This window comes from Oscarella lobularis, chromosome 13 (assembly GCF_947507565.1).
Source record: "Oscarella lobularis chromosome 13, ooOscLobu1.1, whole genome shotgun sequence".
Taxonomy (NCBI): Eukaryota; Metazoa; Porifera; class Homoscleromorpha; order Homosclerophorida; family Oscarellidae; genus Oscarella; species Oscarella lobularis.
The window spans coordinates 2,371,914-2,391,387 of record NC_089187.1 but is presented as its reverse complement, the minus strand read 5'-3'; the positions used below and the strand labels follow the sequence as shown (position 1 = coordinate 2,391,387).

Sequence of the window (19,474 nt, the reverse complement as noted above, 5' to 3'; positions counted from 1 at the left end):
GTGACATTCGCCGCATATGTAGACCATGGCTTGCTGCTTCGAGCTCTGCCCGGGCGCATTCGCCGCCGAGGGAGTCGCAGCGGGATTGGGAGTGTCGGCCATATGGACGTTGACGGGATATCGAAGTTCGTCTCTCCCCGGATTGGAAAATGGCTGGTTCGAAGGAATACGATCGTGCACTTGTCCTACTGGCGGCTTCGCGTCACGACGAGGCCATGCAGCTGTTATCAGCAATAGGTAGTATAGATTTTTGCTGAGATAATCGAGGAGGGCCTCTTTTGAGGACACCGGGTCTCGTTTCAGTGAAAAGCGATGTCCGTCCCGGCGACGAGCAACGAATTCGTGCAAAAGAGCAAGCCACGTTGAAGCTGGGCTCTCTATTCGCAAAGCAAAGTCAACCAAACGGTAAAAACTTATGATTTAGATTTAGATTTTTTTGATTTATTGATTTCGCGTCGAACAGAACTCTATCACCTTCTCAAACACACGCGTCCCTTTCTGTCGATCATCTCCAAAGCGAAAGCAGCGAAAGTGGTCCGAAATCTTCTCGACACTTTTCTCAATATGGAAGCAGAGGAAAATTCAAAGGTCTTCCAATAAAATAATCGAAAAAATAATAATTAATATAATATAGGTGGACGCGTGCGTGGAATGGATCGATTGGGCTAAAAACCAAAAGCGGACGTTCCTTCGCCAAGCCTTGGAGGCAATTTTAAAATATCTTTTCCTTTCGATCTAATTTTTTTCCTTTTGGTTTTACTTAGGCTAGACTAGTTTCATTGAAATTCGATATTGGAGATTGCAACGGCGCCTTGCAGCTCGGTAACAAATATGACGTCATCGATGAATTTTTATCTAGTTCTCTTTCTTTCTTTCTTTCTCGCAGTGGGGCCTCTATTGAGGGAACTAAAGAAATTAGATGACAAAGCCCTGCTAGTTGAGGTCAGCTCATCGCCGTGGGAACACCTGGTTAGCAACAGGTGTTCTCTCAATTAGGTCCAACTGGTAGAAAGCAGAATATATCACACCCTAGGAAACATATCCAAATCAAGGCAAAATAATTAAATAGTGATATCCAATGAGACAAAGGAGTCTCTGTCTCTCTCTATAGGGCATCATTGACTTCAGCTCGAACGACGGCAAATGCAATCTATTGCCCACCTAAGCTGCAAGCAACACTTGATATGCAATCAGGTTAGTCCCCTAGTGTACATATTCATGAGTGAGAGCATCTTGGCTTTGCACACTGGTGGGTCTGAGTGGGTGGGGCTCGCCTTTTTCCCCGCGTCTCGCGCGATTATCTTTCCTGGAAGTTATGGAGATAGCTTCCCTGGAAGTTATGGAGATAGCTTGGATGCATGTATGTCTACGTTGCCTTAGGCGCATTTCCTAACGGAGGAAAGAACGTCTTGAAAGAATGAGACGACAATGAAGAGACTAGACATTAGGCAATTAGGCTATAGGAAACGCGAGAGAGAAACGGAACAATTTCTGGTTCCTGTCTCTCTCTCCATCTCAAAGGGGGTTCCCTTCATTCCTAGGCGTACTTCATGCCGAAGAGAAAGACTTCAAAACGGCGTATTCGTACTTCTACGAATCGTTCGAAGTAGGGGGATCAAAAAAGAGAGATCTTTTATACGATATCGCTTAGGGTTTCGACTCGGTCGATCATCCGAAAGCGCATCTCGCTCTAAAATACATGCTCCTATCGAAAATCATGATGAACAGGTGGCCCCCCAAAATCGAAAACAAAACGAAATCATACTTTCTCTCCCTTTCCCCCTTCCCCAGTCCTGACGACGTCCAGAGCATTCTTAGTGGCAAAGTGGCACTCAAATACGTTGGTTCCAATGTAAGCGGACTGATTAGGTCGTGTCGCGTCGCCCACTCTCTGCGTTTTCCCACAGGTTGAGTCAATGAAAAGTATTGCTACCGCTAGCCACAATCGTTCCATAGCTGACTTTAAACAGGTCCAAATAGGCGGATGACTTCTGTTACGCTTAGAAACCCCTACTCGTTTCGACGTTATTTAGACTCTCTTGCGGTTTGAAGGCGAAATTGCTCGAGATCTCATTATAAAGGCAAGGCTGACGAAACTGTCAATAACTTATATGTGAAAAGAGCTCCGCCTCCCTTTCCCCCCTTCCCCTTCCCTCCTAGGCGCATCTCGACGGCTTATACGATCATCTCTTGGAGCAGAATCTTTGTCGCGTTATCGAGCCCTTTTCTCGCGTTGAGGTACGTTTGCGCCCCCGCGTGCGCGCGCATTCCCTCCTGTTTTGCATAGACGCTCGTCGCTCGTCGCGTCTCGCGCTCATTCGTCCCAGACTGATCCGATTGATTCGATTTTTTTTACGGCTTCTTTTCCTCTCGCTCGCGCTAGATCGATCATGTCGCTGAAGTGATCGAACTTCCACTGGTACGTCTGGAACGCTTCCCTCAATCGTTTCGCGTCTGAAAACGCTTCCGCTTCCTTTTTGTCGCAGGATGTCGTCGAACGCAAACTGTCTCAGATGATTTTGGACAAGAAATTGCGCGGTAAGGGGCGATTTCATTGTAGTCTGCCTCGCGACTGCTTCGTCGATCTGCCCACCTATAAATCAGTGGGGAGTAGCGCGGGCGTCCGGGTTTTTTGCATATTCCGGCAAATTGAGTTAGGGAAATCTCTTCGCCGGCCGGCAGCCGAACGAGAGACTCTACTGTATACACACACCTTTTTTTCCATATTAGGCATTCTCGATCAGGGCGATGGCGTTCTGATACTCTTCGACGATGCCGAGGAGGACCACACGTACGCGAGCGCGCTCGACACGATTCAAAGCATGGGAAAAGTCGTCGACGCTTTATACCAAAAGGCCAAGAAACTCTCTTAGAAAAAAATGTTATAGAGATGTACTGTACCACCGAATAAAAAAAGGCGCGGGAGGCTCGCGCGCGCGGGGATGCTAATCTGGCGCCACGACGAACGCGTGACATCAGAGTGCTCTTTTTCGATTTAGCAGCCCCGTGGGTTCTCGTTGACGACTCGTTAGCGTCTCAATGGATCGAATCTAGACCCCAACGTGCGTAAACGTCTCACTTACGCTACCCAAACGCCTTTGCACCGTCGTTTCTCCTTTCAATATAGCCTCGGGCTCTGTCACTCCCTGGGCACGCCTTCTGGCAAAACGGCTCGCATTCGCTCTTATTGGGTTGACGGTTGTTTTCAAGTACCGTAATTAGGCGAGGTGCGATACGATGGGCCACACTTCCTGCATGACAATCGCCTAGAGCAGCGCGACGCGAAGCCACACCCTCGATACTTGGTTCTGTCTCGAGAGCCGATTTAGACACTCGGCTCGTCTGTCTCCGCCGTTCTTCGCGCATTTCCTCCTCCGCGAAACCGTCAAACGGTCAAAGACGACGCACCGACTCGACGGTTCGCCACAATCGTTTCGACTCGTCGCGCACACGGCCATGAAGAGCGTCGTCGCCGCCGCCGTTGCGATTCGTTTTCTAATCATCCTAACGTTCGGTAAGGAGAGCGAGACGGCAGGCAGATCGACGCATCGACGAACGAGCGAACGCACGCACGAACGAACAAACGAAACGCGACTACGCCTCCTTTTATTTTTTTTTCTATTCGACTAAGTGCATTTCGTTCTCTCCCTCCTTATAGTGTCGTGTCGCGCCGCTGAACTCGCGTGCAAGTGCACCAACTGCAAGGCGAGCAACTACACGTGTCGAACGACGACGAAATGCGCCTACCAGGCGATACGCGACTCCGCCGAATCGTCGTTATGGAGGAAGAAGTATTATTGCGCAGAGGCGAGCGATCTCGCCAATTGCGGACCTCGCGTCGCATCGACGTCGACGTGGATACTCGAGTGTTGCGACGACGGCGACATGTGCAACGAACGTTTTTCGCTGCCCCCGAGTCCGACTACTACGATCGGTAAGACGATCGTTCATTTTTTTGTGTAGGCGGGCCCCTTTAGAGGATTCTTTTTTTTCTCTAACGCGCTACATATGCGAGACGAAAGCCGACGTCCTCTCTCTTTCGAGAATCGATTTCCGGTCGGCCGGCGTCGATTTCCGGCGACGTGACTCCGTCACGACGCCGACAGACAAAGAAGGGGGGCCCCTTCGTTCCTAATCGCATAAAAACGCGACTGGGTCGCCTAGCAAGCGCACGACTGATCGAATTTCGTCTCTAGGAAAGCCAGACCCCGTCGGAGGCGGTGACGACCCCTCGTCGAACGGAAACGAAAACGACGGAACGAATGTCGTCATTTTCGTCGTCGCCGGCGTTTCCGTTTTCGTCATGGTCCTACTAACCGTCGTCATACTAATCGTCTTTTTCAAGCACAGTCATCGCGCGCATCAGTACGATCTCGAACGACAACGAGCCGCCGTCGACGGGGGCGGTGACCGCGACGGCGCTGCGCCACCACCTAGTCATCATAGACGCGGCGGGAGTCGGTCCGCTACGCGCGGCGTGGGCGTCAGCGCGCATCGCAGCGAGTCAGCCGACGCGCAGGCGTATTGTCAGTGCTGCCGGGAACCGACGTTCAAAGGCGCGCGCGATTCGAAAAAGAAGACGCGTCGCGTGCGCAGTCATTCGGAGCCGCCGCGACGTCATCATTCGTATCTGCAGACGAATAATAATAATAGGCAGAAGAAGTATATGACTGCTAATAATAAGACGGCGTATTCCGTTCGTGGGGAATTCAGTCGGCCGCCGTTTGCCGTTCACGTGGATCCGGAGAGTCAGAGTCCCATGCCGAGTAAGCGACATCATCTTCATTGCGTTCCAATTCAACGGGCGAACGATCAGAGCAGTAGCACTGGTAGCGATTCGACGACTTCGTGGCTTTCGACGGATAGCAGGAAACCGATAACAAAGAAAAATCCCCCGTGTAATTAGTCGTTAACTAGCTAACATAGATATATCTAAGTGAGGAAGCGGATTTTGTATTGACAGTATTTGAGTGGAGTGCGGCTATTGTTTGCTGACTCTCTTAGGACCATTTTCTAAACTTACTGTTCAGATATAACTCTCGAAATAATATATTCCGTTATTGGACGCTTACGTAATATCTATTTGTCGTTCGACGATTGGTCCACTTGCTGTCTGTGCGTCTGAAGAGGATATCTGTAGTTAGCCTCTTAGATCCTGTTCAGGCGCGGAGGTGACGATAACAAAGTGTTCTGTGAATGATAAGTAGGCTACCGTGTCTATGCTACACTACCTAGGTGAGGGCACGCTGTAATTTCACATGGAAAACATAACTACAGTGTACTATTTTGACTTGGGGAAATCTCGGAAAACTCCCACGGTTGAAGAATGCTCGGAATTGAGTAACGCACGTCTAGGCATCCGACGTCACGCGATCAGGATGCGATCCAACGCCCAGCGTGGCGAAGGCGTAATCGAATCTCCATAAACTCATGACTACGATTAGCGCAGAGATCGTCTGATTGGCGTAAGTGAACCCCTGTTTACCCTAACGCACACCCAACGAGCAATTACAGTGTAAACCGAGGTGATAAACGCAGCCTTTCAATCGTTCCGACTGTACCGAGCATGAAGAACGTGGACTGCAGCGCGTTGCTTCTCCTCTGCTACATATCCATCGCACGCGGTAAGCGTCTGCACGAGAAGATAAAAAAACGCGTCTCCGCGGTGCGATAGAAATCGTTTTGTGTTTGCCTTAGGTCTCTTCTGCGTCTGCACGGAGTGCAACGAGTCGAAAACGTGCTCGGTCGAAACGGGCGGCCGCTGCATGACACTCGTCGAACGCAACGCGTCAACTGGCCTCGTCGATACGAAGCGCTTGTGCGTCAGTAAAGAAGACAAGGCGACGAATCGCCTATGCAAAGACGACGCGAACGCCGAACGAGCGACGCACTGTTGTCGAAGGAACAGGTGCAACTCGAGAAAAGCGCCGACGCTCAACGACGAACCGTCGCCGCCGCACGTCCTCGAAGCGTCGTCGAGTCCCGCCGTTCGTACGAAGACAAGTACGCGATCGCTTAGGGGTATCGGAACTGTCATTTAGGCCCCTATTAGAGGCCGATTATCGACGCTTCGACCGGGCCTAATGGGAAATAAAACTCGCGCTGGTTCGTTCGTGTAGTATACGCGGGAGGATCTCGCGCGGGGTGCCGCGGCGCACCTGCGTTTTTTCGCGAAAGCCTTTTTCTCGCTTCCGCGCTCTAGTCTATCTTTGCGTGTGCAAACATCGCGCCAGACGGAACCTCATGGGTCATGGATGAAATTCCGAAAAGCTTTCGCGTTTGAATGTCGTTTTCCCTACGAATTATGTATGTTTCCTCGAAGGGAACGCGCGATTCGCCTATCAACGAGGGGGTGAAGACCTTCGTTGGCGCTCGTGACGCATTTTTACCGTGGCATCTGCACATTTTTTTCGAAGGGAAATCACTTATTGGGTCGCACTCGCGACGCGACAGCGCGGCGGCGCTGACGCGTCGCCCGCGCGCACGCGCGCTATTCGATCCCGCCGACGTCAATAAACAAACAGCGCCGAACGCTTGGCGAAGAGACGCGGAGAGGGGAGGGGAGGGAAGAGAACGCATTTATAGAGTAGAACGTGACGCGAGTGAACGCGTTTCGAAGGCTTCAAATCTGCCTAATCAAATGCGCGAGATCTCCATTTGGAAAACCGCGATCCACGCTCTAGGGTTTCCCTTTCCCGCCTAACCGAGTAAAAAAAACGAAGGGGGTCGCCATCGGTATTTTTTTATCTCCTAGATCTGCTCACGTGTCTTTGCAGCGACTGCGACGGCGATTCGTGCGTGACGGAAACAGGCGGGAAGTGCCTCTCGAGCGTCACCTATTACCCGGACGGATCGCGATCGGTCAAACTCGGCTGCGTCGATGCCGGTTACGTTTTATTTCAGTGCAAGGGAAGCGGCGAAAGGGATCGCGTGGACACGTGTTGCAGCGACGAAGACAACTGCAATATACGAGCCTTGAGACCCGCCCCTCCCCCGCCCCCGCTTGAGGAGGATGCGTCGGCTGCACCCACAGTGCGGACTGTGATGACGTTGCCGCCGAAAAATGTTCCCGATTCAATTCGTTGTTATTGTCCCGGATGTGATGATTCCGTTTGTTTGACGCAGAGTGCGTGCGTGGCGTTTCGGTCGAGCGATGCGAGTTCGGATATATCGTACGGTTGCCTGACGACGGGGCAGTCGCTTCTATGTCAGTCGAAGTCAAGTCAATTTTTCTGCTGTCAAGAAGACAATTGCAATAGGCGAGAAGTCGCCGAGAAAATATTACTATTGCCTGCTGTACAAACAACGCCGACAGTGCAGTCTCTCTCCGATCCGACGTCAGCTGGAAACTCGAATCAATGCCAAAAAGGAACGGCAAAAGCGTCGAGCGATTTAGAGGATTCTGAATATGTGGTTATACTAATCTGCGTGACCGTTCCTTCCGTTTTGATTCTGTTCACGCTGACGGGTATATTTTGCTTTACGTGGTTGAAATATCGCAAACAGGAGGAGCAGAGGCTGAAGGAAGCGGAGAAGAAGTCACAGTGTCGACACACAATTGCAACAACATCATAGAAAATTCAGCTGGCAGTCGACAGAGAGCAATTCCTCTAGAATTAGAAAAAAATGTACAGAAATGCTATTATTATCATTATATATCTTATATAGACTCTTGAATGAAGAAATTCTTTTTATCGTGAACTATCCATGTAGCAAGTACAATTTCACAGGAGGATATCTATCACGTGCCTTCGATAGAAAACACAAAGGCTTTATTGTGGTCCTGGGTTTCGTTCGACCACGTGACTTTCGATATGGCATCAGCTCACTTCGTATCGACGTCGTGCTTGAAAACGGCTCTAAACGAGGCCGAAGCCTACATATACGCGTCCGTAGACATCGTCACGGCGACTCTGGGCTTCTTCGGATCTCTCTATCTCATTTTGACGTGGAAAGCCTACTACAGAATCCGTCTATGCGACGTTTCGTCGAGCAACAAGCAATTCGCAGTCGCAACGAATCGAACGATCGTCTTCTTTCTTGCAGTATCGACTCTATTCGCCTGCATGGGCGTCCTGGCGAAGTCAATCCAATTAGCGATGACGTATTCGGCCGATATTCGAGCGAACTTGCCGGTCGACGAAGTGGAGCCTCGCCTCAGCATTCCCGACATTCCCATATCAATCCTCGGCTCCTTTTCCTACATCGCGACGTTCATGTGGACGTTCTGTTACGCTCTCGACATTCATTTTCAATTGAGAGGAAAGAGAGTTTCGCCTCGATCCTATCACGTGCTCTGCTGGGGTTTCGCGGGGATCTTGACCCTGCTCCAAGCCGTCATCAATCACATACCTCCTTTTCATTATTGCAAGCTTCCGGCCGAGCGTGCAGATGCAAAATATCTCGCCTTCTATGCGATTCTTGCATTGATTATGATTGCTGTGCCGGTTATATTTTTATTGAGTTTGCCCAAGATTCGTCGTCTCCTGATCGCTCAGGGTCGACTGACGGAAAACGAGCGACGAGTTTTTCGAGCGATTGCGTGGAAATTTTTCTTCATTGTCTTGATCTTTATCTACGGTTGGATTTTCAATGTCATTAATGGCATTTATTTTGTGGCAATGAAGACAACTGAGTCGCCCTTTATCTTTTACGTCTTGGAAGCGTGCACGAATCCCATGCAGGGATTTTTCAACGCTTTTGTTTTCGGTAAACACGAAGTGGCTCAAAAGTGGTTTTGCAATTCGTGTGCGAGCGAAGATGACGATGACGACGAGGAAAATCAACGACTCGCGCGCGATTACGTGGTAGAATAATAGGAAAAAAAGACGAGCCGCTCAATCTTTTCTTTTTTCTTTGGATTATTACGCTGATTACATCATAGATACGGTACTTGATTATATCTCTTTAGGCACGTGCGCACTCCGGGATTTCACCACATGGCATCGGCTCACTTCGTATCGACGTCGTGCTTGAAAACGGCTCTAAACGAGACCCAAGCTTACGTATACGCGTCCGTAGACATCGTCACGGCGACTCTGGGCTTATTCGGATCTCTCTATGTCATTCTCACGTGGAAAATCCACTACAGAATCCGTTGCAACGTTTTATCGTGCAACAAGCAGCTCGAAACCAGAAAAAACATAACAATCGTCTTCTTTCTTGCAATATCGACCCTGTTCGCCTGCATCGGGGTCCTGGCGAAGTCAATCCAATTAGCGGTGACGTATCAAAGTTTGCCAAGCGACGGCGAAGCGGAGCCCCGCCTCAGCATCCCCGACATACCCATATCCATCCTCGGCTCTTTTTCCTACATCGCGACGTTCATGTGGACGTTCTCTTACGCTCTCGACATTCATTTTCAATTGAGAGAAAAGCCTGGCGTTTCGTCTCGATCCTATCACGTGCTCTGCTGGGGTTTTGCTGGGATCTTGACCGTGCTCCAAGCGCTCATCAATTATCTACCTCCTTCTCATCATTGCAGTCTTTCGACGGGACGTGCAGATGCGAAATATATTGCCTTCTATTGGATTCTTGTTTTTATTATGTTTGCCGTGCCGATTATATTTTTATTGAATTTGCCCAAGATTCGTCAGGTCATGAAAGCCCAGGGTCGACTGACGGAAAATGAGCAACGAGTTTTCGAGCGACCGCGTGGAAATTCTTCTTTGTCGTCTTGATTTTTGTCTTCAGTTGGATTTTCAATTTCGTCAATGGCATTTATTTGTTGGCGATGAAGGAAACCCAATCACCGTTTGTCTTTTATGTCTTGGAAGCGTGCACGAATCCCATGCAGGGATTTTTCAACGCTTTTGTTTTTGGTAAACATGAAGTGGCTCAAAAGTGGTTTTGCAATAGATGTGCAAATGAGGATGATGACGACAATGACGACGACGAAACCCAACGACTTGCGCGCGATTTTGCCATAGATTAATACAATGAAATCATGCTGTATTTTTTCATTTTTTTGTTTGGGTCATTAAATCGATCTTTCTTATATATCGGTTTGTACTTTCTGTACGCACGTGCTGACCCTCTGGAAATCTAATCCGGGATCTCGCCTCATGGCTTCGGCTCACTACGTATCGACGTCGTGTTTGACTCTAGACGAAGCTGACAGGATCATCTACGCGTCGATAGACATTGCGACGGCCACTCTCGGCTTCTGCGGCTCTCTCTACGTCATTCTGACGACGACGGCGCATAATAACGAAGTGGGCGGGGCAAAGAATCGTAAACGGCGCCGAGTCCAAGCGAATCACGTAATCGTGCTCTGTCTTGCAATATCGACATTATTCGCCTGCACGTGCGTGCTCGCAAAGTCGATACAACTACTCGCTATCGAACAGCCGAATACCAGTGTATATCCGGGTCATACCGTGTCGTCGAAGCACTGGTATCGCTACATCGACATCCCCATCTCGTTTCTAGGCACATTTTTCTATATATCCACTTTTATGTGGACGTTTTGCTATGCACTCGACATCTACTTGCAATTGCGCGATAAAAACGTTCCACACCGATCCTATCACGTGCTCTGTTGGGGGTTTGCCGGAATTTTATCGGGGCTTCAAATTGTTTTGAGTCATTTCGCTACTCATCCGCCGTACCCGTATTGTCTTTTACCTTCCGATCACGCACTAGCGAAATACTTATCCTTCTACGTCACTATTGCCGTTGTCATGGTTTCTCTGCCCGTTCTCTTTTTATTGAGTTTAGCCGAAATTCGTCGCGCACAGATGGGGCGTGGTCGATTTACCGAAAACGAGCGAAAAGTTTTGCGCGCCATCGCGTGGAAATTTTTCTTTATCGTAATGATATTTGTTTACGGATGGTGCGCTAATTTTGTCAATGGTTTTTATATGGTAATCAAAACCGAAGACAAGTGGGATTCTCCCTTCGTGTTTTACGTATTGGAAGCGTTAAGCAATCCAATGCAGGGATTTTTCAATGCGTTTGTTTTTGGAAAACACGAAGTGGCTAAAAGATGGATTAGATCCTGCATTAGTAAGAGATTTCGTCGAAGAAGGACGAATATCAACATCGACTCAGAATTCTATAATAGCGATGAATTATTGCGTAGCACAGTAGAAGACTCTGAGCCCTGAGAATTTAGATAGGAATTTGTATTGACCGATTTACTGTGTACTTAGACACTTTAGTACGACTTTTATACTTAGAGGCATTCTATATAGGGATTTCTGTATGAGACGCGCGCTAGGCGCGAATCTGTACTTACTCGCTCGTCTTATTAGTGTGGAGCGTGTACTAGCTTGAAAGAAAAACGCAGTAGTTTTTTTAGTGTTCGCGCTTTGGCGTTACGACATTACGAGAGCCGTAAGTGGCCCACGTGATGCTGAAGAGCCAATTAGAGCGTGCAGAATCCAGCTCGTGTTGTTGTGCCAAGTTTCGAGCCTTCTACTTCGAAAATAGTCGATTTCGACCCGCAACCGATTCGACGGACAGCGCGCGCGTCTCGAGCACCCTTCGCACGCTCCGCAAAGATGGTGATCGAAACGCTCGAGGACGTAAGGGGCCCCCTAAACCCTCGAGCCGCAAAAAAACACCGCAAAACCCATTTCTCCTCCCCTCGCAGTTTCCCCTCGTTCACGCGTGCTTTCAAAGTAACCCCACGGAGCTCCAAGCGCTCATAGCAAACCGCGCCGACGTCAATCAACAGGTAGAGCCCCCTTTGCGGGAACGTCAGCCCCCCGAAACCGCGTCGACGCGTAGGACTCGGAAAGACGCGCCGCGCTGCACGCCGCCGCCTATTGCGGAGACACCCAATGCCTCGAAATCCTCATATCGAGCGGTGAGACGGAGAGAGCCCCCCACCGGGGGAATTTTCACTTGTTCGATTTTAGGAGCGCGCGTAAACGTGAAGGACAATCGCTGGCTCACGCCGCTCCATCGAGCCTGCGCCCAAGGAAACGAAGTCTGTCGTGCGCGCGAGCGGGGGCGTGGTCACAAAGGGATTTTTTCTCTCTCTCTCTCTCTCCTTAGGAATGCGTCTCCGTTTTGCTCACGAATCTCGCCGACGTTAGCGCGCGCGACAAGAATTGGCAAACGCCGCTTCACATCGCGGCGAATAACAATCACTTAGCGTGTGCACGTGAGAACTTCCGGGTTTTTTTTTTCGTTTCCATGACGATTCGATTCGCAGAAGCCCTGCTTCCTCACGTCTCCAACATCAATATCACGGATCGTGCCGGACGCACGGCACTGCATCACGCCGCATACGGCGGTCACGCCGAAGTGAGATTAAAGTTATATATTATATAATATAAAGGGTGACTGCTTTTCTCTTTAGATGGGATCTCTGCTTTTGTCCAAGGGAGCCTCTGTGAATGCGGTGGATAAGAAGGAGCGTCGCGCGCTTCATTACGCTGCCTACATGGGCCACACGGAGATCATGACCGCTTTGATTACCAATGGAGCCGATCTCAATGCCAAGGATAGGAAGGTAGAAATAAATATAACCGGAGATCTATATTTATTTATTTTTTTTTTATTTTTTTTCTTAGCACTATACTCCGCTTCACTGTGCCGCCGCTGGAGGACAGCTTCACGCTTTGAAACTCCTACTGGAGTGGGGAGCCGAGGTACATATGGAATCTCATATTGAATAATTAATTATGATTAATTATTTTTAAAAAGTTGGATGCCGTGAATCTCCTTGGAAACACGCCTCTCCACGTGGCCTGCCACAACGGCCAAGACGTCTGCGTCAACGAGCTCCTCGTCTACGGCGCCAAAGTGAACGCAACAAACAAACAGGGCCAAGTAAAAAAAATCAATACCAAAATACCCATAATTATAAATATTGATTATCTAGACTCCTCTTCACTATGCGGCCGCTTCGAGTCACGGCGCCATCTGCCTCGAACTCATCGTGACAGACGGCGCCAATCCGAACATCCAAGCAAGAAATAGTCACACGATAAAAATCAATAATAATTTTTATTTTATTAGAGTCTGGACGGTCGCACTCCGCTTCACGTGACCGCCGTCCAGGGCCTCTATACGCGTTCCCAGACGCTCTTGAAGCACAACGCGGATGTCGATGCCGTCGACGTGAACGGAGACACGGCTCTTCATATCGCTTCGCAGAACGGTCACGAGACTCTCGTTCAAACGCTTCTGATGAGCGGCGCCAATCCGTCGCGACGCGGCGCTCACGGAATGTTCGCTTTGCACATGGCGGCGCTCAACGGTCACGTGGAGTGTTGCAAGAAACTTCTCGCTATTGGTGAGGATAAATTAATCGGTATTGATTTTTAGAGATTTTTTCTTTCTAAGGACCTGGTCCCAATGAGATTGACAATTTTGGAAGAACTGCACTTCATGCTGCGGCATGTGGAGGGTATCGAATCCAATATCATTTATTTATTTATTTATTTATTATATTCTCTTTTAGCAATATCAATTGCTTGAATCTTCTTGTCGATCACGGGGCTCGAACGAACGTGACGGATCGCTACAAGAGGTAAGAAAAAAAAGAGCGAAATAATATCTATCTATTGATTTTTTGCTTCTCAGAACGGCTCTTCACTATGCCGCGTCCCAGGTACAGCATCTCTGCATCTCGTCTCTCGTCGCCGGCGGCGCAAACGTCGATCAAGTCGACACGGAAGGTCGCACAGCTCTCCACTACGCCGCCGCCGCCGACACCGACTCAAAGTAACAAAATAAATAAAAGAAAATAAAAAAAATAATAGTAACCCCACAGCCCGGATGCTATTTAAGAATAAAAGCCCAATAATAGACCCCCCCACTCTTTATTTTTTTGTCTTAGATGCGTTGGTCATTTGCTGATGAACAACGCGAATCCGAACAAGCGAGACAATAGGGGATACACTGCCGTGCATTTTGCCGCCTGCTACGGACACACCCTCGCTCTTCAAATCGTATGTATAAACAGTAATTATTCTAATAGATTAATTGATTTTTTTCTCCGCACAGCTTCTCGACATGTCTACGGATTCTCTTGCAAAAGTCCAAGACGCTCCGCTCATAACGCCCCTTCATCTGGCTGTAAGTCCTTAGTAATTATTAGTCAGATTTTTTTTATTTTTGTGTGTGAAGGCGTATCATGGCCATTGTCCGGCTCTCGTCGTTCTCACGCAATCCATGATGAGATTGGACGTCACGGATGCATGCGGTTAGTCAAGCCACGTGACACCACCACATAAATCAATTATTAATTTCTTCATAGGTCGTACTCCATTGGATTTAGCTGCATTTCGAGGCTTCGCGTACGCAATTAATATAATATTTTTTAATTAATTATATTTGATTTTTAGGGATTGTGCCGAGGCTCTAGTCGTGCGCGGCGCTTCCGTCGCCGTTCACGACAGCGTGTCGAAGCGAACTCCCGTTCACGCAGCAGGTATGAATATCAATCAATATATATACTATAAACACTCTTTGCAGCTGGAAACGGTCACGTCGATTGCCTTCGCATTCTTCTCGAACACTCCGACTACAACTCCGTCATCGACAGTCTGGACGGCCAAAACAGGTTTTGAAAAAATCAATAATAGTTATTTTATTGATTTTTTGGTTAGGACTCCTTTGATGGTGGCTGTTGCCAATGGCTACACGGACTGCGCCATGCTGTTGCTTAGCACCGGCGCGCGCGTCGATTTGACGGACATCTACGGCCGAACGGCATTGCACAGAGCCGTGAGCCCATTTAGATATAATTAATTATTTATTTATTATTTATTAAGTCTGCCAATGGCCATGAGGAATGCGTCGACGCGTTGCTACAGCACCGAGCCAATCCTAATAAAAAGTAATAATGATTAGTAGTATTTAATCTTTTTTGCACGTGCATCTTCTTCTCAGGGATTGTAACGGATGTACGCCCTTGCACATGTCCGCGATGTGTGGTCACGTGGGCGTGTTTGGGTCCCTTCTCCAGACGGGCGGCAATTCTTTCAGCATCGATCGCTATGGCTACACGCCCCTCCACTGGGCTTGCTACAACGGTCACGACAGTTGCGTTGAATTAATTGTCGAGGCAATAATTGAAAATAATAAAAATTTAATTTTGAATTTTATTGTTCTAGGGAGATGACGTTCCGTCGTTTGCTGGACACGCCTTCTCGCCACTCCACTGCGCCATGTATTGAATAAACGAATAAATAAATAAATAATTATTTTTTATTAATCTGTTTTTTAGGATTGGTGACAATGACGCCTGTGGCGAGTTGCTTCTCGACACTTTAGGCGGCGAAATCATCAATCTCCTCGACCGAAAAGGACGGTGAGTTCTTCTAAAATAATAAATAAATAAATAAATAATCATTATATTCAATTTTAGGACTCCACTTCACGCGGCCGCTTTTGCGAATCACGTGGACTGCATTCAATTTCTCGTCAGCCAGCAATGCAACGTGAACGTCAAAGACAAAGCCGGTCAAACGGCTCTCATGCTCGCCGCCTCGAAAGGCCACTCAGCGACAACAGGTATTGGAAAAAATATTAATTAACTATAGACCTTTGGGATTCAATGAGGGGCCCCCAGAGATGCTTTTGACGGGCGGAGCCGACGTTCATGAGGTCGACTTAGCCGGGAATAATTGCCTTCATTTATCCTGCCACCAAGTGAGAGACGGACATGGGGTAAATAATTCTTATTGGAGTTGATCTGTTGTCGAAGGGTTTCGCTGACTGTGCTCTCATGATTTTGAATAAAATCAAAGACGAGTGCATTTCGAATGTCGGCAGTCACGGCAGAACGTAAGAAAAACAATAGTCATTTATTAATTTATTTATTAATATCTCTTGCATGGCATGCAGCGCTTTGCATCTCGCCGCAGCAAACGGACTCACAACCGTCGTTCGTAGACTTTTGGAGCGAAAGGCTGACGTCACAGTGCAGGACAGCCAAGGTAAAAGTCCCCACATAGTGTAGAGAGACCCTTAATTAATTAATTAATTATGTATTGATTAATTTTTGAAGGTAAAAGTCCCCACATAGTGTAGAGAGACCCTTAATTAATTAATAATTGATTAATTTTTGAGATGATGTGCTGTGTAGGTTTTGTCCCCGCGTTGAGTGGCGCCGTTTCGGAGCCGGCCGCCCATTGCATGTACCTCATTCTCAATCAAATGGTCCCGGGCGTTTTTCCTTCTATCGTCGTTCCCAACGCCGCCGGCGACGGCGATCGCGTCGGCGAAGACGAAATGGTACGTCAGGGAAGTTGGGGGGTGTAGAAAGGGAAAAAGGGCTCTCTATTCTCGATCCCTATAGTCTGGATACGATCCCAATGTGGCCAATCTAGATGAGCCGGGTTTCTCCGAAGCTTAGATTGATTAGTAACGTTTGTTTTTTTCGTTCTTTCAAGTCTCGCGGTGTGTTTAGTAGTAGCGTGTTGCGCAGGTTTCCTTTTCGTTTGGGTTACCGAAATATAAGAGCCGCTACGAGGTCCGAATTCTTCTTCGTTGTTTGAATGGGACAGCGAGTGGTTTTAATTCAGGTAAATTGATGCCTAGTATTTATTTTTGGGCGTATCATTTATCTTTGCAGTTTCCACGTGGCGACCACTCTCGTGACGTCGACTAGCGTGCGCGCATGCGTTAACTTCAAAATTGCTTACCTTGCAGTTCGACGTCTCGCTCCGCTTGAAGAAGGATTTCGCTGCTCTATTTGCAATAGACGAACGAAGATAGACATGTAGTTGTTGCCGGTAAGCCAAGCTAGCTGTATCTTTGGCTGGGGGGGCCCCAAAACTTCGCGAAACGAGTTCTTCCTCGCCGAAAGTTGTTCGATCGCGTTGTCCTATCAAAACAGTCTCTTTTCTTGTCGCAGCAATGCGCCATGGTTTTTGGCTGATGTTTGACCGTTAGATTATCCCTCGTCGATTTTCTCCAATCCAGGCAAAGCCATCCCTCCAAGGAGTGGCCCTGCTCCCCCTCCTCGTAGCGTACGTAGTATGGACAAGCCAAAAGACATTCCAGCGGACAGTCAACTCCAGCCAGGTACATTAGCCAGGTCATTCTGTCAATGTTGAGCTGTTTGTTTGACGTTTGAGTTATTATTGTCAGGACGACTTTCTTGAGAAGGTTCTGTTTCAGCGTACCTATATCTTTTTGATTTTCCTCTCTCAATCCGAGGATGCGGACTCAAGAGCGATTAATAGGCCATATCTCTCCCGAGGCTATGGAGTTGCCTCCCAGGGCACTGGTGGGTAATATCAGTGACGTCTCTGATGGCAACTCTAAAGGGAGAAAGACTTTAGAAGTAGTTTACTTTAGAGTAGTTTGTTTTGAGTAGGCAATGGAATAGTTAGCGTGCACACGTGTATAAAATAAATGTATCAGCAGAAAGCCTTGTGTTCTTCTTTCCCATACACCTGCAGTCACGTGTCTACCACTACTGAATGGGGGAGCTAGTCTTTGGACATTCGTGACGCTATAAGTTCCCGGATTAGTCGACCACCGCCCCCATTTTCCAATATTTCGAAAATGGGGGCGGTGGTCAACTAATCCGGGCATTTAGAACAATAGTACGTGGGCGTAGCTGGGGCTGTAGTCAAGTGTACAGTTATGAGTACCAGTTGACGAAGAAGAGGACAAGATTTTCTACTGATACATTTATTTCATACACGTTAATTACTCCATCGCCTACTCAAAAAAAAAGTACTCTAAAGTCTTTCTCTCTTCACACTGAAGACTTTCATCCGTAGACTGCAATTGCTACCAGTTTCTCCCTCCGCACAGCTTCATGCCTAAACAAGAGTTTGATATATAGTTCATGGGTTTCAGCCGTGAACTATATAGAAGACAACTAAGTATCAATCAGACCTATCTAGATCCCTTCGTCAACTTTCCAAAAAAACCGTGAAGTTCTACTAAGACTCCTAACTTCGCGCGCATACCGTGTGTGGTCTCCCCCTCCCCCTCCCTCTACGTACCTTCAAAGGTCATCATTGCACGTGCCGGCTTTGCCACATCCGCAGTCACGAGTGTGTGCCTGTCACGAGTTCGCCAAAAAGGCAGCAGCAAACATGTCTGGAAATTTCGCTAAGCCCCAATTCGTGCTTGGCCTCGTCGTCGTCGAGCTTCTCCTCTTCGTTCTCGTCCTACCTCTCCTACTCAAATGGTTGATATACTACGAGGGAGGCTTCCATTGGTATACAAAGGCTACCGATCAGACAACGGAGAAGTTCTTCAATATCCATCCTCTATGCATGGTTCTCGGCTTCATAATCGTATTGTCTCAAGGTGAAAATTCCTCTATAAAAACATCCTCTGAATCTTTATCTAGGGGTCCTCGTTTATCGCGTTATTCCCGGCCCCAAAATCGTCGCCAAGATCGCGCACGCCTCCCTGCATCTCATCACGTCAATTCTTATTATACTGGGGCTCGTTTCTGTGTGGAAATATCACACGGCTAGCGGCTACCCTCATCTCTACACACTGCACAGTTGGACGGGGTTCAGCGCTATTCTTCTTTTCGGTTTACAGGTGAATTTCTATTTCGATTATCAGTAGCTATTTATAAGGTGCGGAATCTCTCTCTCTCCTAAGTTCCTTTTCGGGTTTCTCTATTTCCTTGGCGACGACTATGCGAACATTAAAAGGACGATGATTCCCATACATCGATATCTTGGCCTATGCATACTCGTCCTGAGCACCATTGCCAGCGTAGCGGGAATCAACGAAAAACTCTTCTTCGGAATGGGAAAAAAGTAAGAAAAAATTCGGGAGGGGAGGGGGGTCACTCCTTTTAATTTTTAATTGATTATTTTAGACATGTACCAATAATCAACGGCTCAAACGGTCCCCAACCGGCGGAGTACCCCGATAAACCGCCCGAAGCCATGGTAGGAAATTTTCTGGGTCTCGCACTCTGCATTGCCGTCGCCGCCGTCATCTTTGTCGCCACGCGACCGTCGTTCCAACGCAAGAGCGACAACTACAACGACCCAGACAGGGAGCCAATAAACAAAGCGTATTGACCCCCAAACGCTATAATACGACTGCTAACTTCTTTGCATGCTGAAAAGATATCCCAAAGGAGCTTAGGATATCGAACTGGCTCTATAAAACGATCCTAAGGGGTTATACTGACCTCACACTCCCCTTCACGTTAGAATAATTGAGGAGACTACGTTTAAACAATGGGAAGGTTCCTCTATACTATAATACGACTACTAACTTCTTTGCGTGCTGAAAAGATATCCCAAAAGAGCTTAGGATATCGAACTGGCTCTATAAAACGATCCTAAGGGGTTATACTGACCTCACACTCCCCTTCACGTTAGAATAATTGAGGAGACTACGTTTAAACAATGGGAAGGTTCCTCTATACTATAATACGACTACTAACTTCTTTGCGTGCTGAAAAGATATCCCAAAAGAGCTTAGGATATCGAACTAGCCCTATAAAACAAACCTAAGGGGTTCTACTGTCTAAACAACTGACCCCACGTCACGTGGCTTTGGGTTCCTCTATGCATCA

At 48.0% G+C, this 19,474-nt stretch overlaps 8 protein-coding genes and 2 long non-coding RNA genes across 11 annotated transcripts; 8 read left to right on the top strand and 2 right to left on the bottom strand.

Moving 5' to 3' along the window:
* The first annotated feature begins 117 nt into the window (after window positions 1-117).
* LOC136194441 (26S proteasome non-ATPase regulatory subunit 11A-like) lies at window positions 118-2,973 on the top strand. The gene is made up of 17 exons (XM_065983562.1): window positions 118-237; window positions 304-405; window positions 464-588; window positions 635-706; window positions 765-822; window positions 887-942; window positions 997-1,052; window positions 1,112-1,194; window positions 1,542-1,606; window positions 1,652-1,728; window positions 1,792-1,852; window positions 1,908-1,970; window positions 2,034-2,081; window positions 2,161-2,238; window positions 2,384-2,419; window positions 2,487-2,538; window positions 2,731-2,973. Exons 1-17 carry the CDS (start codon window positions 150-152, stop codon window positions 2,871-2,873), a joined length of 1,263 nt encoding a protein of 420 aa, XP_065839634.1. The 5' UTR covers window positions 118-149; the 3' UTR covers window positions 2,874-2,973.
* LOC136194469 (uncharacterized) lies at window positions 497-6,693 on the bottom strand. 2 transcript variants are annotated; one of them, XR_010671641.1, is made up of 3 exons: window positions 5,693-6,693; window positions 3,214-5,632; window positions 497-3,159 (listed from the first exon to the last, which is right to left on the bottom strand). It is a non-coding gene; the product is annotated as an uncharacterized lncRNA (long non-coding RNA). The 2 variants fall into 2 exon arrangements; XR_010671642.1 differs by having other exon boundaries at window positions 497-5,632; window positions 5,693-6,080; window positions 6,159-6,693.
* LOC136194449 (uncharacterized) lies at window positions 3,129-5,071 on the top strand. The gene is made up of 3 exons (XM_065983572.1): window positions 3,129-3,514; window positions 3,659-3,934; window positions 4,197-5,071. Exons 1-3 carry the CDS (start codon window positions 3,457-3,459, stop codon window positions 4,904-4,906), a joined length of 1,044 nt encoding a protein of 347 aa, XP_065839644.1. The 5' UTR covers window positions 3,129-3,456; the 3' UTR covers window positions 4,907-5,071.
* On the top strand, window positions 5,515-7,701 carry LOC136194444 (uncharacterized). The gene is made up of 3 exons (XM_065983565.1): window positions 5,515-5,624; window positions 5,698-6,003; window positions 6,755-7,701. Exons 1-3 carry the CDS (start codon window positions 5,567-5,569, stop codon window positions 7,573-7,575), a joined length of 1,185 nt encoding a protein of 394 aa, XP_065839637.1. The 5' UTR covers window positions 5,515-5,566; the 3' UTR covers window positions 7,576-7,701.
* Window positions 7,702-7,781: 80 nt separating this feature from the next.
* LOC136194451 (G-protein coupled receptor 143-like) lies at window positions 7,782-8,910 on the top strand. Its single transcript, XM_065983574.1, has one exon. The coding sequence runs from the start codon at window positions 7,815-7,817 to the stop codon at window positions 8,814-8,816; it is 1,002 nt and encodes a 333-aa protein (XP_065839646.1). The 5' UTR covers window positions 7,782-7,814; the 3' UTR covers window positions 8,817-8,910.
* Window positions 8,911-8,939: 29 nt separating this feature from the next.
* Window positions 8,940-9,680, top strand: LOC136194893 (uncharacterized). Its single transcript, XM_065984144.1, has one exon. The coding sequence runs from the start codon at window positions 8,940-8,942 to the stop codon at window positions 9,678-9,680; it is 741 nt and encodes a 246-aa protein (XP_065840216.1).
* Window positions 9,681-10,061: 381 nt separating this feature from the next.
* Window positions 10,062-11,306, top strand: LOC136194450 (cyclic AMP receptor-like protein A). Its single transcript, XM_065983573.1, has one exon. It carries the CDS (start codon window positions 10,065-10,067, stop codon window positions 11,106-11,108), a length of 1,044 nt encoding a protein of 347 aa, XP_065839645.1. The 5' UTR covers window positions 10,062-10,064; the 3' UTR covers window positions 11,109-11,306.
* A 51-nt stretch (window positions 11,307-11,357) lies between these two features.
* LOC136194411 (serine/threonine-protein phosphatase 6 regulatory ankyrin repeat subunit A-like) lies at window positions 11,358-16,442 on the top strand. Its single transcript, XM_065983518.1, has 31 exons — window positions 11,358-11,528; window positions 11,597-11,680; window positions 11,734-11,812; window positions 11,865-11,935; window positions 12,004-12,112; window positions 12,164-12,255; window positions 12,311-12,463; window positions 12,525-12,602; window positions 12,658-12,783; window positions 12,836-12,922; window positions 12,973-13,249; window positions 13,300-13,363; window positions 13,418-13,486; window positions 13,540-13,680; window positions 13,796-13,907; window positions 13,963-14,034; window positions 14,086-14,161; window positions 14,216-14,255; window positions 14,304-14,389; window positions 14,434-14,521; window positions 14,568-14,685; window positions 14,733-14,797; window positions 14,851-15,025; window positions 15,075-15,130; window positions 15,188-15,271; window positions 15,329-15,474; window positions 15,533-15,612; window positions 15,668-15,747; window positions 15,808-15,899; window positions 16,049-16,197; window positions 16,262-16,442. The coding sequence occupies exons 1-31, from the start codon at window positions 11,505-11,507 to the stop codon at window positions 16,316-16,318; spliced, it is 3,030 nt and encodes a 1,009-aa protein (XP_065839590.1). The 5' UTR covers window positions 11,358-11,504; the 3' UTR covers window positions 16,319-16,442.
* A 1,152-nt stretch (window positions 16,443-17,594) lies between these two features.
* Window positions 17,595-19,474, bottom strand: LOC136194467 (uncharacterized). Its single transcript, XR_010671639.1, has 3 exons — window positions 18,158-19,474; window positions 17,925-18,101; window positions 17,595-17,738 (listed from the first exon to the last, which is right to left on the bottom strand). It is a non-coding gene; the product is annotated as an uncharacterized lncRNA (long non-coding RNA).
* On the top strand, window positions 17,970-19,083 carry LOC136194453 (plasma membrane ascorbate-dependent reductase CYBRD1-like). Its single transcript, XM_065983577.1, has 4 exons — window positions 17,970-18,234; window positions 18,278-18,477; window positions 18,541-18,701; window positions 18,764-19,083. The coding sequence occupies exons 1-4, from the start codon at window positions 18,018-18,020 to the stop codon at window positions 18,969-18,971; spliced, it is 786 nt and encodes a 261-aa protein (XP_065839649.1). The 5' UTR covers window positions 17,970-18,017; the 3' UTR covers window positions 18,972-19,083.

Coding starts and splice junctions, on each gene's coding strand:
- LOC136194441 (XM_065983562.1), top strand. CDS start 150: ATGGCTGGTTCGAAGGAATACGATCGTGCACTTGTCCTACTGGCGGCT. Junction 707..764: donor TCCTTCGCCAAGCCTTGGAG/GCAATTTTAAAA, acceptor GGTTTTACTTAG/GCTAGACTAGTTTCATTGAA. Junction 1,853..1,907: donor TCAAATACGTTGGTTCCAAT/GTAAGCGGACTG, acceptor GTTTTCCCACAG/GTTGAGTCAATGAAAAGTAT.
- LOC136194449 (XM_065983572.1), top strand. CDS start 3,457: ATGAAGAGCGTCGTCGCCGCCGCCGTTGCGATTCGTTTTCTAATCATC. Junction 3,515..3,658: donor TCTAATCATCCTAACGTTCG/GTAAGGAGAGCG, acceptor CCCTCCTTATAG/TGTCGTGTCGCGCCGCTGAA. Junction 3,935..4,196: donor GAGTCCGACTACTACGATCG/GTAAGACGATCG, acceptor TTTCGTCTCTAG/GAAAGCCAGACCCCGTCGGA.
- LOC136194444 (XM_065983565.1), top strand. CDS start 5,567: ATGAAGAACGTGGACTGCAGCGCGTTGCTTCTCCTCTGCTACATATCC. Junction 5,625..5,697: donor CTACATATCCATCGCACGCG/GTAAGCGTCTGC, acceptor TGTTTGCCTTAG/GTCTCTTCTGCGTCTGCACG. Junction 6,004..6,754: donor CGCCGTTCGTACGAAGACAA/GTACGCGATCGC, acceptor TTTATCTCCTAG/ATCTGCTCACGTGTCTTTGC.
- LOC136194451 (XM_065983574.1), top strand. CDS start 7,815: ATGGCATCAGCTCACTTCGTATCGACGTCGTGCTTGAAAACGGCTCTA.
- LOC136194893 (XM_065984144.1), top strand. CDS start 8,940: ATGGCATCGGCTCACTTCGTATCGACGTCGTGCTTGAAAACGGCTCTA.
- LOC136194450 (XM_065983573.1), top strand. CDS start 10,065: ATGGCTTCGGCTCACTACGTATCGACGTCGTGTTTGACTCTAGACGAA.
- LOC136194411 (XM_065983518.1), top strand. CDS start 11,505: ATGGTGATCGAAACGCTCGAGGAC. Junction 11,681..11,733: donor GCGCCGACGTCAATCAACAG/GTAGAGCCCCCT, acceptor GTCGACGCGTAG/GACTCGGAAAGACGCGCCGC. Junction 13,250..13,299: donor CAAGAAACTTCTCGCTATTG/GTGAGGATAAAT, acceptor TTTCTTTCTAAG/GACCTGGTCCCAATGAGATT.
- LOC136194453 (XM_065983577.1), top strand. CDS start 18,018: ATGTCTGGAAATTTCGCTAAGCCCCAATTCGTGCTTGGCCTCGTCGTC. Junction 18,235..18,277: donor CATAATCGTATTGTCTCAAG/GTGAAAATTCCT, acceptor ATCTTTATCTAG/GGGTCCTCGTTTATCGCGTT. Junction 18,478..18,540: donor TTCTTCTTTTCGGTTTACAG/GTGAATTTCTAT, acceptor CTCTCTCCTAAG/TTCCTTTTCGGGTTTCTCTA.